Genomic DNA, 15,040 nt, shown 5'->3' on the forward strand with positions numbered 1-15,040 from the left:
CCGCGAACGAGCACGGGCAGAGCGCAGAGCGGGGCTGTCACGGCCCTCGGCCCGGGCGGGACCCCGCGGCCTGGTCAGGACTTGGATGTGTGTAGAGTCCCAAAATTAAGGTCGAAACCCCGAGTCTAGCTGGAGGCTCCCTGCAGGAGCCAGCTGTGGTTTGAGAGGGGCCCTGGGCCTTCAAAGTTCTTGGTAAAATTTGCAGGTTTGGGTATTTTTGGTACTGGGAATGAACACGGCTTTCACTTGGAGCTACAGGCCCAGTTCTTTTTTATTCTCTAATTTTTGGAGACAGGGTCTTATTAAATTACTAAGTTGCCCAGGCTGGGCTTGAACCTGTGATCATCCTGCCTCAGCCTCCCAGAGCACTGGGACTCCGGGCTTTTGCCACAAAACCTGGCTAAAGTTTGAGTTCTTAAAATGGGTCTGTGAGGCCATTGTGGTGAGAAGATGTCACATACATTTTAATAAAATTATATCTACTCAATATTTAACAAAAAATAAAAAGGGGCAAGATTGAGTGACTAAAATCCGCGATCTCACAGCTGCCCCTATGGCCTGGCCACCTGCGTCCCCTCTGGAGTCCACCTGCTCTCTTGTTCAGGGCACAGTCACGATCCTGAGCCACAGAGAGTTGCCGGCGTCCACTCACCCAGGGCCGTGTTGCCCAGCACCAGCGGGGCGTTGGGGTGCTGTGCCCGCAGCCCCAGGAGCTCCTGCAGGGTCCCAGGGGAGACCCAGGTGACTCTGTCCCCACGGAAGGTCAGTGTGTGTCGTTCTGGGCTCTCTGCCATCCGCTGGGCACAAGTGACGAGAGTGTGCATGAGTGAGAGGCTGGCCAGGGTCCCAGGACCATGCCCAGGAGGACCCGGAGCCTTGGCATAAGCTGGTCCCCGGCCCTGCAGTCCTACTTATGGCAGCCATGCTGGCCACTGTGGCCCACACGTGTCAGGATGGGCCCGGCACCTCCGAGAGGGTGACAGGCCTCATGCTCCCTCCATCCCACACTGAGCTCCTCCCATCCCTCCCATCCCAGCCCAGGCTCCCGAAGCTCTGCCATCCCCACCGCGAGGGGCCTCCCTGCTCTCTGGGCCATGTCCGCGCCACACCACCTCTGTCGGTGAGCACGCCGGCTCCTCCCCAGGGCCCCTCCTCCCCCTGGGCCTCCAAGGCTGCGCCCTTGGCATCAGGCACAGGTCTCTCCTCTGCCGCCCCAGTGACAGCGCCTATCTCATGAAGGGTAAAGGCGGGGGACACTGAGGCGGACACGTCCACCCAGAGTCACCCCAAGTGCTGTCTGAGCCCAGGACTCTGTTCCTGCTGCCCACTACCTTCTCCCTGACCGTGTGTCCCTTCTGCAGATGTCTTCGGATGGCAGCTCTGAGCCAGGTCTTCCCTGGCTTGGATATTTAGATTGCAGCTGCCTATGTCCTGTCCCGTTTTTATTTTGTTTTTCCCTCCCGCCACTCTGCACTGGCTGACGCCATGTATCTCTTGCCTGTTATTCGCTCTCATCTGCCTCTCTGTCTGTCATCAGATGGACCAGAGCTCCTCCAGCAGACACTGTCAGCCCTGCTCTGTCCCTGCCACCCCAGGGTCTGCTGCTGACAGGTTTTGAGCGGATGGAGTGAACACACAAGGCACTCTCTGAGCCTGTCCTAGGAGCCCTGGGTCAGCTGGGGCGGGGGGCAGCGGGCTACGGGGCCTGGACGTGGGCTGGCCTCCCGGGTGGTCTGGGGCAGAGTCCTGGTGGGGACCCCGCTTTCCGAGCAAGGCTCAGGGTGGGGGCAGGCAGCCCCTCTCACTGCAAGCTCCGGGGGGAAGATGGGCTCCTGGGTCGGGTCCAGGGGCTGGAACTCGGCCGTGGTGAACAACTCCGAGCACATCTGTGGGGGTAGAGGAGGGGGCATTGGGCGGGGAGTGAGCCTGCAGGGGGCACAGGCCAGCTCCCCCGCGGAAACCCACACGACAGATGCCCAGAGCGCTCCTGAGAGCTGAGTGTGGGCCGTCATCACCACTGCTCCAGGGGGCACAGGGCAGGGTCCCCCGGAGCTCAGGGTCCCCAGATGCATCTGGATGTGTCCCTGCAGGGCACACCGTGTGGCCGGCTACCCCCAGCCCCACCTTGGGACTGGTGTGTGTTTCTGGGTGAGTGTGGAGCCGCTGCCCACTCCGGGTTCCCACCAGGCTGGGGCTGGCTTGGGTGCTCTGGGGTCTGGCTCACTCTCTAGCCCTAAAGGTGGAGGCGGCAGAGCTGGGACCCGCGAGTGCCTCTGTCTGAGGCTGCTGTGGGCACTCAGGGCCCCGGTGCCCCATGCTGGCCTCTTGCTCCCGCTTCCTCTTTGCTCCTCCAGGGCCTTGGCGGTGCCCTCGGGAGCTGAGTGTCTCAGACAGCAGGGCCAGGAAGCCTGCAGGACTGTGACAGGGCCCTGCCTTGGAGGGAGGAGGAGATGCAGGGGCCTGGAGCCCGGCCCCCATCCTCTGGGTGATGCTGCTGCTGCTGCTGGAAGGCTTGTGCTCGCTGCTCCAGCCTTGCAGACCAGGAAGGGAGAAGCCAGAGGGTGGGACAGGGCACTTGGGCCCCCTGCACCCAGCTCCAGGGAGTGCATGGGCGTCACCAGTGAGGGCCGTAGCTGGCTGCTCACAGCCCTGCTGGACACCCCAGGCATGGGCGCTTGCCCCTGGACATGGCCACTGTTCCACCATGGACGGGGACACTCACAGGAGCAGGCAGGCCGCTGTTCCCTGCCGGCCAGGAGTCGTCCCCTGGCTGGTCCAGGCCGCACTGTCCTGCTGCTCTCTGCCCACAGCTGCCCGAGGCCTGGGAGGAGAGACTCTGAGTCACGAGCTCTGCCCTGAGAGGGCGGAATCCGGCAGCGGGAGCTGCAGGTGTGGAGGTCAGGATAGTGCAGCCCAGAGTGGGCTTCTGTGCTGTGTGCTTAGAGTGGGGTGAGCAGAACGATGTGTTATTTATATTGTATAAACTGTGTGATGCCGTGTAAAGTAACACATGGCATAGAGTATGACATGCAACATAAAATTGTAACAAATATAAAATATAAAATAACATAGAAAACGTAGACGTCCAAAAGAAATAAGTAGTCTTCATCCCGTTCCTTTGGTGTTAGTCTGATGCAACACATATTTAGGACTGTACTATATTGATATAGTACATATTTATAAAGCACATAGTACATGGACATTTTTGTTCATTCCATGTGCAGTTTGTGTATATTTCTGAATTTTTTACGGTTAATTTCTAGTGGTAAAATCAAGTTTTAAGTTGCTTTATGCTGGTTGTAAAGGTGCATGCCTAAAATCCCAGCACTCAGGAGGCTGAGGCACGAGGATTGCTAGGAGTTTGTGGCCAGCCTGGGATACACAGTGAACTCAAGGCCAGCCTAGACTGCATAGCAGCACGCTGTCTCAAAACACAAACAAATAAATAAATAAACAAATAAATAAGGGGGTAAAGGGAGGGCAGGGGAAAGGGGAAAAATGAGAATCAAGGCTTGTCATGTAGAGGTACAAGATCCCAACAATGAGTGTAACTGTACTGTATCCCTAAAATGTACCAATAAACTCAATTAAAGCTGAAAGAAAACCCCAAATAAATAACTGAATATATAAATAGAAAGGGATGGTGAATATAGCCTGATGTACTCTGTCCCCACTCAAGCACCCGTGCCCATTCCTGGTGCTGGCTGCCTGATCACAGTCCTCACTGGGGAGAGCTGATGTCGGGCATGCGGGGTGACCTTGAAGCAGGTGACAGCAGCCCTCTGGAGCCACAGGCCCCTTGAGTGGCTGGAGGAAGGCGTGGGACCTGCACATGGCTCTCGGGCTGTGTAGCTCTCATCACCCACCCTCAGCTGAAGGCCACGTGTCCTTGTTGATTGCTGTCCATGCCGCCAACTCCGTCCTGAACAGCCGAGGGCCACTCTGCCAAGCCCCTGCCCAGTGCTGAGAGGTGCTCAGGCTCCACGCCCAGGCACAGGGCAGCCTGAGTCAGCCCGGCCCCGCCTGGCCTGCCAGCCCCGCTCCCAGAGCCACCTGGCCCCTCGCCTGTCCTGAGCACTAGAGAGGAGTCTGCATGCTGGGCACTGCCTGGTCCCTGCAGTGTGGATGTCACAGCTCAGGAGAGAGCTCAGACCCAGGGCTGTGTCCCAGCCCGTGGGGTCTGTGGTGACTCCTGGGTCCCTGCCCAGTGCTGCCCTGCCACCGTGCTCTGGGGTCGTCCCCAGCCCCACTCACCGAGCAGAAGGTCCTGCCACTCTCGAGGATGGGCCGGTACCCGGTGCAGCGACACAGGTTCCCTGGGAGGAGAGGGGGCGGCTGCTGGTGACCCCCAACACATCTGTTCTGTCAGTCGCGGTGCTGGGCTGACCCCGGCCCCAAGGCCAGTTCACCGGCAGCAAGGGGCTCTCAGCTGAGTCAGGCGATGAGGCCTTGTGCCGGGCAGTTGGTCAGGGGTTCAGGGAGTCTGCTCTGCCCGGATCCCAGGGGGCTAGTGTCTGGGCGGCACAGGGATCTGCATATCAGGGTCTGTGTCTTCCACTGTGGGGTGAACTTGGGGCCTCAGGCTTCCGGGGACCAGGTTGGGGTGGGCAGAGGCTGTGCCAGGAAGCTGGGCTGAGGATGGCGAGCTGAGGGTGGTGGGGCCGAGCTCTCAGGGACGGGCAGGACAGGTGCAGAGGCCACGGGGAGCCCCGTGGGTGGGAGAAGGCAGTGGGAGGATGGGGGCTGAGGCCTGGCGGGGCTTTGGGGAGGAGCCGCAGGGGTGGGAGAGGATTCTGGAAGGTGGGGACTTCGGATGACTTAATCTGAGACACGGAGACAGAGAGACAGAGACAGATGAGAGACAGAGAGAGTCAGTGACAGAGAGACAGAGAGACAGAGACATAGAGACAGACAGAGAGCTCCGGCTGGCCGGGTCTGTGTGCTCAAGCCCTCCTCTCCCAGAAGCGGTGTGGTAACCCATGGGTGACCTGCTGCAGAAGTTGTGCTGGCCTGGCCCTGATCCACTGAACGTGGCCCACTTGGAAGCAGCACCTCTCCAGCTCAGCAGAGGCCACGCGAGGCTGTGCTGGGGTAAGGCCGGCCCTGCTCCGGCCGCGTGGGGCTGGGACGCAGTGGGACAGACACGCCCACAGCCAGGAGTGCCTGGAGCCTCTCTCTCCCTGGATGAAGCCCCCACACCTGGTGGGGGATGAATGTCCCGGGCTCTAAGAAACCCAGTCATAGGGGTGCTCTGTGGGGCACATCAGGGAGCCCAGAGGCCGCAAGGGGACTGGATGTGAGCAGTCCCACGGTGCCAGGGCTTTGGGGCGACATGCTGAGGGTGGGGTGTGCAGAGCCCCAGGCCCTCACTGGGTTCTCGGCACACCCACCCGCCAGGGCCTCCAGGAGCTGCTCCTCTGTGGGTTGCGGGTGGTTGCGTAGCAGCGTGTACAGCGACATCACCATCCCGGGGGTGCAGAAGCCGCACTGCGTGCCGTGGCTCTTGGCGACCCTCTCCTGCAGGCACAGAGCAAGGCCATGCCCTGTCCCCCGTCACCCCGGCCTTGCCGGGGCCTGCTCTGCCAGCCTCATGGTGGAGCCCAGTGTTTGAGCAGACGTCCCCGCCCCTCCTCGCTGCTGGCCCAGGTAGGACCTCACCCCAGGACCTCTGGACCTGCGCTGCAAGGCGCACAGCCTCTTTGCTCTCGAATGGTCCCCTGAGCGGCGACAGGAGTGGTCAATCAATACCTGTGGACCACTGATGCGTGAGATGTAACAGAAAGACAATTGCCTGATGCAGGTGGGCCCCACGTCCTTTGACTCCCTGGACAGAACCCACTCAGACTTCCACGGACCCGAGACGACCTGGAGGCTGAGGCAGCACGGTCCACAGTGTGTGGGAAGAGATGGAGTCAGAAGTGGGAAGTGGATCCTGCTCTCACCTGCACGGGGTGGACCCTGGTCCTGATGCTCCCCACGCCTTCCACGGTGGTGACGGCCGCCCCGTGCAGCGAGCACAAGGGCACTAGGCAGGCGGTCACGGAGAAGTGTCTGTGGGAGTCACAGGAGAATGACACTTTAGGGTGGCCCGGAAGTGGGGAGGGGACAGAGGAGGAGGCAGCCAGGTCCCTGCTCTGTGCAGGAACAGGGACGCTGGGATGAGCCTGGTGTCCTGACTTCAGGAGAGCTTTCCAAGCTCGGCCTGGACTCCTTGAGGGCAGTGGGAACGGTCTTGACCCTGAGGGCTGCATTTGGACCGCTGTTGGTATCTGCTGGACACGGACCTTGTACAGCCACACCTGTCTTTACACAGATCTGCACACTTGGGCTTAATTTAAGCCATATCAGGACCCCGTCATGGTGGCCAGCCTGTGTTTTGAAGCTGTCTCTTGCTTTAGGCTGGGGACTTGGAAGGAACGCAAGTCCTAGAGTGGCTTCAGTGAGGGGAATGGCAGCCCCAGCCCTAGGTCCTGTCAGCCCCAAGGTGGGAGGAGCGCTCGCTCAGGCTAGAGAGCACAGCTTCCCGCTTCCGGGACCTCAAGCAAGTTACCTGGTCTACCTGAGCCTTGGTCTCCCCCTCGGAGGGGACTGAGAGGGCCGACTCCACTCCCTGTGGGAGGTGAGGGTGTCAGGGGTGGGGGAAACAAAGCTCACCTTGGCTTCCCCGAGGCTGGGTCATGCCGGGACAGCATCACGGTGCAGGCACCGCAGCCTCCACCTCCACAGGCTGACTTGGTTCCTGTGAGGCCCACTGGAGGGCTGGTCAAGGAAAAGAGCCACGGCAAGCCTGGAGTGGGGGTCCCTGAGGAGGGTCTAAAGTCCCTTGCCCTCCTCCAAGGCGGGCGGAATCGCAGGCCTCTGTCGGGGTGTGGCAGAAACCCTCATCACAGTTCACCTCAGTCTCTCAGGGACCTGAGTGGCATGGGGAGTGAGGCCATGAGCCTCTGGGCTCCGATTTCAGGACCTGCTCGAGCCTCCCCCTGGCCTTGGCCTTGCCACGAGGACGGACCCCAAATCCAGGCTTAGCCTGGGCCCCTGCCTTCACTCCGCCTCTCTGAGAGTTGGGTCCCCAAGTGTGTGGGACCTGCTGTGCCTGACCAGGTGCCCTGAGAAGATCCGCCAGCTGTGCCGTCATCTGGCTCCTCGCTGTTGGGCTCAGCTACCAGAGCCCAGAGGCGACCAGGGAGGCCACTGACGGCGAGGACGCCTCACGAAGCCCTGGCCCGGTCACCTCCCCGTTGGTCACGAGAAGAGCGAAGGGGATCTTGATCTTCTCAGCATGAAATTTCCTTTTTTTTGGTACCAGGGATTGAACTCGGGATATTGTGCTTGTGAGGCAGGTGGAGGCACCACTGAGGTAAATCACCAGCCCCTAAATTTCCTAATTTTCAAGTGTGGACAACTCAGTAGGAGCCACGTGGGCCTTTAAACCTGTGTGGAGGCCAGGCCATGCCGCTGTGTTTTCTGCCACTCTGGCCGCTCTGAGAGCTGTCAGGAACAGCATGTCGGTGGCACCTGTGTGCTCTTGTCCTGGACACAGGCCGGGAGGGGCTCTCCTGGCCTGGGAAAGGTGCTGTGCACAAGGGCTGCATGTGCCCCGGCCACTGTCACTGGACACCTGGTTGCAGGCAGCTCTGAGGGAACAGCTCAGCTTCCCCTCATGCCTCTGAATCAGACCTAAACTGCTCAGGGACACCTCATCCTCCCCAAACCAGCCCTGCAACCCGACACCCCTAAACCCGGGCTGGCTGACAGCCAGGGCAGGGGCTGGGCTGGAGAACAAGCTCTGCCAGGCTGGCTGAAAGGGTCCGGTTCCTCCGCAGGAAGGTCAGCAGGGTCACTTCTGGGTCCACATTGCTCTCTGTCACCTGCGTGGGGACAGGAGAGGTGGTCAGCGTGGATGGTGTGTGACCCTAGACCTGACTGGCCCTACACTGCTGTCCTGCGCCCGGCAGCATTTGAGCCAGCTCCCTGGACGGGGCCTCTTCTGCGCAATGACAGCGGGGCTGCTCTGGGCATGGATGCCCTGGTCTGGGCCCTGCACGCTTGTGCCACCATTGATTGGAGACTTCAGCTCCATCCCTTGTGCTCCCCAGAGCCCTGGAGTCGGGGAGGGCCTTGGAGTGCTCCGTGCGTGCGTGTGTGCCTGTGTCATGTGTGTGGTGCATGTGTGCGTGTGTGCTTGTGCATGCACATGTGTAACAACAGGCCCTTTAGGGCGCAACGCTGGAGGAGTTTGGGGGCATCTCTGAGGCCTCTGGGGGGCACCTTTGGGGACATCAGGGATCTCCGGGCTTCATGCAGCGAAGGGAGGCGGAGAGGGGCTGTCACCCTGGGGCACTTGCCTGCGCTGGATGGCAGTGTGGCCTCAAATAGACCTGAGAGCTGCTGCCCCTTCCAGGCCAGGAGGCCTGTCCTGGGAGGTCTCGTGCCCGAGGGGCAGTGGTGCCGAGTGGGAAAGGGCTGCCGGGACACCCGTGGAGGACAGTGGGGACAGGAGGGGCGGTGGCCATCAAGACCCCAGAACCGACGCCTGGGGGGATCAGGCTGCCTCCAGTCGGCAGAGCGGGGCTGGGCAGGAAGTCTGGTCAGCAGAGAAGGTGCGGGAGGCTGTGCCTGTGCACACACTCCTGGGTATGAGGGCCGGCAGGCTCCGGAACCTTCTGGTCTCAGCCTGGCTGTGAGCATGGGGCCAACCACCAGCTGACAGGCCGGCCCAGCTGCGGCTCCTGGCTTGCACAGCGCTTACCTTCCTCCCATTCACGAAGAAAATCAGCTCATTGGAGCTGGGAGACATGGCTGGGCTGAGCTGTCTGTCCACAGGAGGAGAGGAGAGTGGGAGCCGGCAGTGAGGCAGAGCCGGGTGGGCAGAGCCGGGCGGCAGCGGGCAGGTGGCGGTGATGCCTGGCTTCTGGCTTTTGAGCTGGAGCCGGGCCCAGCCTCTGCCCCACCCTCTTAGGCTGGCGCTGGCCCTGGCACAGCGCACCTGTCTCGGGTTCCCTGCAGCTGGCGGGGGCAGCGGGGAAAGCTCACCTGCAGTGCTCTTGGGGTCAGCTGCGTGCCCTCTACACCACTGCCCTCCTCCCCGGGCTGCATGCGGGAGACCAAGTCACTAAGCAGAACAGCAGGCGAGGCCCTGAGGGCAGGCAGCAGGGCAGCGAGGTCGCTGGGGCTGCAGGCAGTGGGGCCAGGTGGCCCCTTCAGGGGACACAACCCCAAGGCCCCGCAGCAGCCCCTCCAGCGCGTCCCTCCTGCAGGCAGGGCCTGCTCCGTGCCGTGGTGCTGTGGGGCTCCAGGAAGCCTTCCTGTGGGAACGGACATGCAGGCTGGGAGTGGCAGACACCGGCGTCCTCACGCCCGGCTGGCCGAGGGGTACCTTCCTTCTGGCCACCCTCTGCCACAGGGGCCGGAAATGCAGGTGCTGGCAGCACTGGGTTCCTTCACAAGCGCAGTGCTCTGGCCTCAGGCACTCGGTCTCTGTTCCCTGCAGAGGGGAGCTTGGTGTTGAAGTGTGAGTGTTTCGCACGTGCTGAGGAAGATTGGAACTGGACAGGGTGGTGCAGGCCTATGATTCTAGCACTCTGGGAGGCTGAGGCAGGAGGATCCAAAGTCCATCCCTAGGCAACTTACAGAGACCCCATCTCAAAACATAAGAAGCCGAGCGGAGATGTAGCCCACTGAGAAGGTCTGGGTTCAACCCCCAGTATCCCCAAACAAAAACAGAACCCCAGGAGCCGTGGAGGAGCCTGGCAGGGCAGGCCAGGAGGGAAGCTCAGTGCACACCGGTTAGGGAAATCCCCACCACCACCTCTTCTCCCAGGCTTGGGCTCAGTGGCAGGAGCACAAGTGACACCTGTCCTGCCCCTGCTTCCGGGCCCAAGTTCCTCAGAGCTTCATGCTGTCTTCGGCCTGCACAGGTGCTCAGGGACATGGCTGGGACTCAGTGTGAGTCCCAGCCCAGGCCAAGCGGCTCCCACAGGGAGCGAATGCCCTTGGGGCTCCTTGTGGAAGAACAGAAGTCTCTGCATCCTCGACCCTCCCTCGACTGGCTTCCCCTCTCCTCTGCGACCACAGATGGCTCCCAGCCCCTCCGCTCCTCTGTCACCTTCACTGTCCTTGAAAACCAGGCCAGGACGGGAGGCTGCAGCGGAGGGGTCTTCCTGGCCGGCTCTTGCCCCAGGAGGCCATGGGCTCCGGGAAGAGCCAGGCTGGGGGGCGCCATCCATGGCGAGCGAGTGGCCTCACACCAGGGGCTGAGGTGCAGGGGACACAGCCACCATGGCCTTTTCTCGTGTTTAAAGTTTCCTAAGGCAATTCGAGTGCAGGTAAACATTTATGCTTTTCAGGGGAACTCCCGTATCTGGGGACAAAGACAGGGCCAGGACACATGCAGGCCTGGGGGTGGGGCTGGGCACCTGGAGCAGAGGGGAGGAGGCCAAGCAGGGAGAGCGAGGACCCCAGACCCTTCTGGTGGGGACTTCAATCGCAGGAGAACCGACCCATTGCCTTTCCTCCTCTGCTGTTCCCTGTGAAAGCGGCACCTCGGGCACAGTGGCTGAACATGCCTGAGCCACGGGGTCGCAAGCAGATCAGAGCAAGCCCTCCGTGTGCCCGGGAAGCGGGGCACTGGGCAGAGGCATGGGAGCTGGACGCAACAGGTGCTGGGATTAGGGGCCAGTGCTGCAGGGGCCTGGGAACCGGTTTGTGCAGGAAGTGCTGGTGTGGACCAAATGTGAACAGATCACACAAAGGCGGCTCCAGCTAGGAGCAGGTGCAGCGGGGAGGGGAGAGGTGGCTGAGGGATGGGAGCAGCTCCCGCCCAGGGCCTGGCTCTTGAATCCTGCTTAAGACAGTGGAGTGAAGCAGTGACTTGTTCTGTTTTTCTTTAATGAAAGAGGAGGAGAAGTGTGTGCATCCTGGATGGATGGCTCTCGTGCCCTCCTGGCCACTATGCTGGCTCCTCTCAGCCTGCAGCCGTCTCCTCTGAATCCTCCAACTGGGTCCCGGGGGGCCCTGGATCTCTTGTTGCTTCTCAGAGCCCAGTGCTCCCGTGGCAGCCCATGTGCAGGCGCGCGGTTACACAACAGGCCGGATTCGCGCCAACTTCCTGTTGGCCACGGTGAGCGATGGCAGCCAGACAACTCCACCCTCTCCCACAGCACACAGAGCCGTCTGCAAAACCCAGCAACACACCTGCTTGTTCTCAGTCGTGGAGAGGTGTGCGGGGCGCGACCTTCCATTTGGGCTTTTTGGACCCAGTGCTGGAGTATGGTGTGCAGATGGAGGGCACTCTTCGGGGCTGCCTGGCCGCCACTGAACCTCACTGAGACACTCTCCTCCTCCCGGCCCTGCTCCCACCTTTCTGCCAGGAGGGGAAGCCCGGGCTCTGAGGAAGGGGGTTCTGACACCAGTGCGCAGAAAACCAGGGATAGGGACGGCGGAGAGAAGGGTCCTGGGTGGTGGGGGTTGTTACTGGGCGGCTGAACCCCTCCTGCCCAGGTCTGGGCAGTGTGCAGAGGCCGCTACCAGAGCATGTGGACTAAAGTCACTGCCTGCTGCCACCACAGTGGTGTCCCTAGGGACCCGGGGTTCAAACCAGAGTCTCCTAGCAGTGGGTGGGTTGCAGACCTCTGAGGGGACGTGGCGTGGCCGGCCTGCTCCATGATCTTCCCTGGGGCCTGGGACTTGCAGAGTGATCTGGTTGAGGTGACATTCTGTGGAGCAGTGTGGCCCTGTGCTCCTGTGTCATCTGAGGACAGTCCCCTGGGAGCTGGCAGAGGCTCAGGAGGGAAGAGGACACAGGCGACAGGAGCCGAGCCCGGGTGTGGTGTCCACAAGCCCAGGCTCCCCAGTCCTCCAGCCCGGAGGACCCAGGTGGACTCTTCCCAGGGCTCTTGGGGGCGGGCACGGTGGCCCCTTGGCCTGTGACTCTGGCCAAGAGGGAAGAAGGAGCTGCCACTTTTGCTGTCCACACAGCCCTGGGGACCAGCAGGACATGCCCAGCGCTGTCTGCCTGGGGGGCATATGGCTCCCCCAAAACACTGTGCACACAGACAGACCAGTGGGGAGAGCAGGTGAGGACGGTCAAGGCTGAAACCCAGGGAGTAATGTGGAGACGGTGTAGTCACACTCTGCATGGTCACACAGGAGTGCAGGACACGAGATGTGGGACTCAACACAAGAGCCCACGCGTGGCAGGAGAGAAGGACAGTGGGGGAAAGGGTGACGCAGCACTGAGGAGCTTTCTGTGTGCCCAGGCCACCCTGAGTCCTGCTGGAGACCACGACAACCGGCCACGTCCCCTGACGCCTTCTGCATGGTCTGTCTTCTAGGCTGGAGAGCAAGTTTGGCAAAGGAAGCAGAATCAGCTCAGCACCAGGAGTCTGGGCCACACAGTGGACGCCAGAGGGTGCAGCCAGAGCAGCAGGGCTGAGGGGCAGAGGGCGCTGGGTGCCTGCAGATGTGGTGATGCCGTCCTTCCAGGGCAATGCAGTGAGAGGAGCACAGGGGACAGGAAGGCCAGGGGAAAGGGCCGCCAAGTCCCAGGAGGTGGCACTCAGCCCGCCCCACTGTCCAGTGGCCTTGGCTGGTGATGGGCGAGGCACACAGATATACGTGTGCGCCTGTAGGTGGTGGAGATGTGACAGCTGGGGCCCGACACCCCCACAGCCTCACGCGGTCAGAAGTGGCTAAATCTGGACTGTGTGGTGCTGGGATTAAAGGCGCGTGGTCATTAAACCACTACTGTGAGTGAGTGGTCTAGCACCGCCCTAATCCCAGTAGTCTGGAAGGGACAAAAGAGGCAGGAAGGCGCGGAGAAGGCCCCTGGCTGCCTCTGCTGCCCTGTGAGCACCATGTTGCTTCTCCTCTGCGACGCCCATCTGCCGTGCTGCCCTGCCCTGGAGCCTGCTGGCTATGGACTGACCCTCTGTGAATTGTGAGCCAAATAAAGCCCCTCTAGCTGTGGGTGTCAGGTGTTCAGAAAAGTGATCAACACAGATGAGTAACGGAAGGTGCAGCTGAACTCCCAAATGTGCAAATATCTACATCATGCAGTATGTTATATACTATGCAATAAGTATGAGAGGTATTAAGTAAAAGTTAAAACTTTCAGTTATTATATGAAATTTGAGTGAAATTAATTCTATCACTTAAAAATAATGATTAGCAGATTAGATTAGAAAAGAAAGCCCTAGACACAGGTGTGTGTTATTAACAGTGGTAAGAGGGAGAATGAAAACTACAGAGGGGTCAGAGAGCTGACACCCAGTGAGACAGCTCATGACATCAGAGGGTTTTTGAACAAAGACCCAGGAGCACACGAATTTAGAGACAAATTTTGTGTAATTGTTAAGATAATCACAATACTGGCCAGGACTTTAGCTCAGTGGCACTGCACCTGCCTTGCAAGCACAAGGTCCTAAGTTCAATTCCCCGTATCAAAAATAAATAAATAAATAGATAACTGCAATACTAAACTCTCCTTGACATATAAAAGTAGAAATTCTGCCCAATTCCTCTTATAAATCTAAAAAATTTAATACCAAACCCAATATGGATGTAGAAAAAATTGTACACAAGTTCCATTTGTGAGTATAAATGCAAAAATTCTAAGTAAAATAATAGCAGAACAGAATCCAGCAATGTTTAACAAGATAATATTCCAAAAAAGATTGTTTCTGAAACAGCAGAGTGGTTTAACAACAGGAATGGATCACATTATAAAATCCAACTTTGTACATCGTATTAAAAACAAAAAGAAGGCAAAGAATCAAATCAATGGGTGCCTGGATCATCCATGAAGTGGCCGGTCCCCAAAAGCTCTCAGTGTAAGAAAAGGAAGTAGGAGCACTTGCTGCTGAAGTGAGGCTACTCAGAAAAGCCAGGAACTAAAGGTACTGGCAAAGTGAAAAAGACTTCAGTTAAACTCTGGGAGCAGACGGGATGGCCTTTCTCTGTTCCTACATAACATTGCCTTGGAGGTTGTAACAGCTGTAGTAAAACAGCGAGGAGGTGAGAAAACGGATTAAGATAAACACTGGTGGAGAAGGAAACAGTCTAGTGACTGAAGTAACAAAAATCGAAAAATTAATAGTTTTTGTGATTACCTCAGTAAGTAGATAAAGATGGAAGTGGAAAAACTTTCCAGTCACAGTAATTCCAAAACACAGAATACTTAAAACCAAAGTCGAACCCTGGTCCTTCCCCCTTCTCATGACAGAAACCCTAGGAGCCAGGAGACACCGCGCACCCCAGAGGAGAGTGACAGAGGCCACTGGCCAGGCCCACGCCCGCTGCTCGAAACCCAGCTCTCCCACAGCCTCGTTTTGAAGTCAGACAGCAGCAGGCACTTATCTAAATTAGTATTCAGCATGCCACATAACAGACGCTATAAACTAACTTCTGATCCATCCTGTGTCTGCGGCTTGCTCTCCCATTTCATTTTTGTCTGGGTTTTGTGGTCCTGAGGTTGAAGCCCAGGGCCGCCCTCTAACGGTCGCTGCTTGTGCGAGGTCCTCTCCTCTCACATTCTCAGTCAGTGCCAGGCTGCTGGGACACTGGGCTGCATTTTGTAAGGGTGTGATTTCTGCATGACAGAGGCCTTGCCTCTTCACACACACACTTAAGATGCACACCCAGACCACACACACACACACACACACACGCACACGCACACGCACACCTCCTACAGTAGCAGACATTGACTGCCGAGCCTCAGACCTGAGCCAAGGCAAGGACCCGAGGTCACTCGAGGCCTCCGCTGTCTGTGCGGCCACGGTGGACGAGGACCAGCTGGGGGCCCTGGGGGTGCAGTCTGTTTTGTGGACTGCAGTGCAATGCCCAGGGCTGGGTGCTTCGTGAGGACAAGAGGTTTGTTCTGAATGTTTTGGACTCAGGGTCAGAGGACCACGTGTGGCGAGGCCTCCACTGGGTCACAGTGTGGTGGCTGTGCAGGGGTCAAGGCCCACGAGGAACCAGATCCGAGGAGCGGCCAGGCCGGCTCTTGCCTACGGCCGGCGCTGGTGGCCCTGGTGGCAGC

The 15,040-nt window shown here is 59.3% G+C and overlaps 1 protein-coding gene across 1 annotated transcript in view; it reads right to left on the bottom strand.

Moving 5' to 3' along the window:
* The window catches only part of LOC104857594 (aldehyde oxidase 2-like), a 42,275-nt gene extending 33,403 nt beyond the window's left edge, over positions 1–8,872 (bottom strand). The window contains exons 1-9 of the mRNA XM_010617594.3: positions 8,750–8,872; positions 7,811–7,868; positions 6,655–6,751; positions 5,943–6,051; positions 5,391–5,517; positions 4,255–4,316; positions 2,723–2,821; positions 1,806–1,886; positions 639–797 (exon numbers count right to left, since the gene is read on the bottom strand). Coding sequence (XP_010615896.1) covers positions 639–797; positions 1,806–1,886; positions 2,723–2,821; positions 4,255–4,316; positions 5,391–5,517; positions 5,943–6,051; positions 6,655–6,751; positions 7,811–7,868; positions 8,750–8,797 — 840 coding nt within the window. The 5' untranslated portion in view covers positions 8,798–8,872. The remainder of the gene's footprint in view (positions 1–638; positions 798–1,805; positions 1,887–2,722; positions 2,822–4,254; positions 4,317–5,390; positions 5,518–5,942; positions 6,052–6,654; positions 6,752–7,810; positions 7,869–8,749) is intronic.
* Positions 8,873–15,040: the final 6,168 nt, after the last annotated feature.

This window comes from Fukomys damarensis, unplaced genomic scaffold (genome assembly GCF_012274545.1).
Source record: "Fukomys damarensis isolate Sample0158 unplaced genomic scaffold, DMR_v1.0_HiC HiC_scaffold_26, whole genome shotgun sequence".
Taxonomy (NCBI): Eukaryota; Metazoa; Chordata; class Mammalia; order Rodentia; family Bathyergidae; genus Fukomys; species Fukomys damarensis.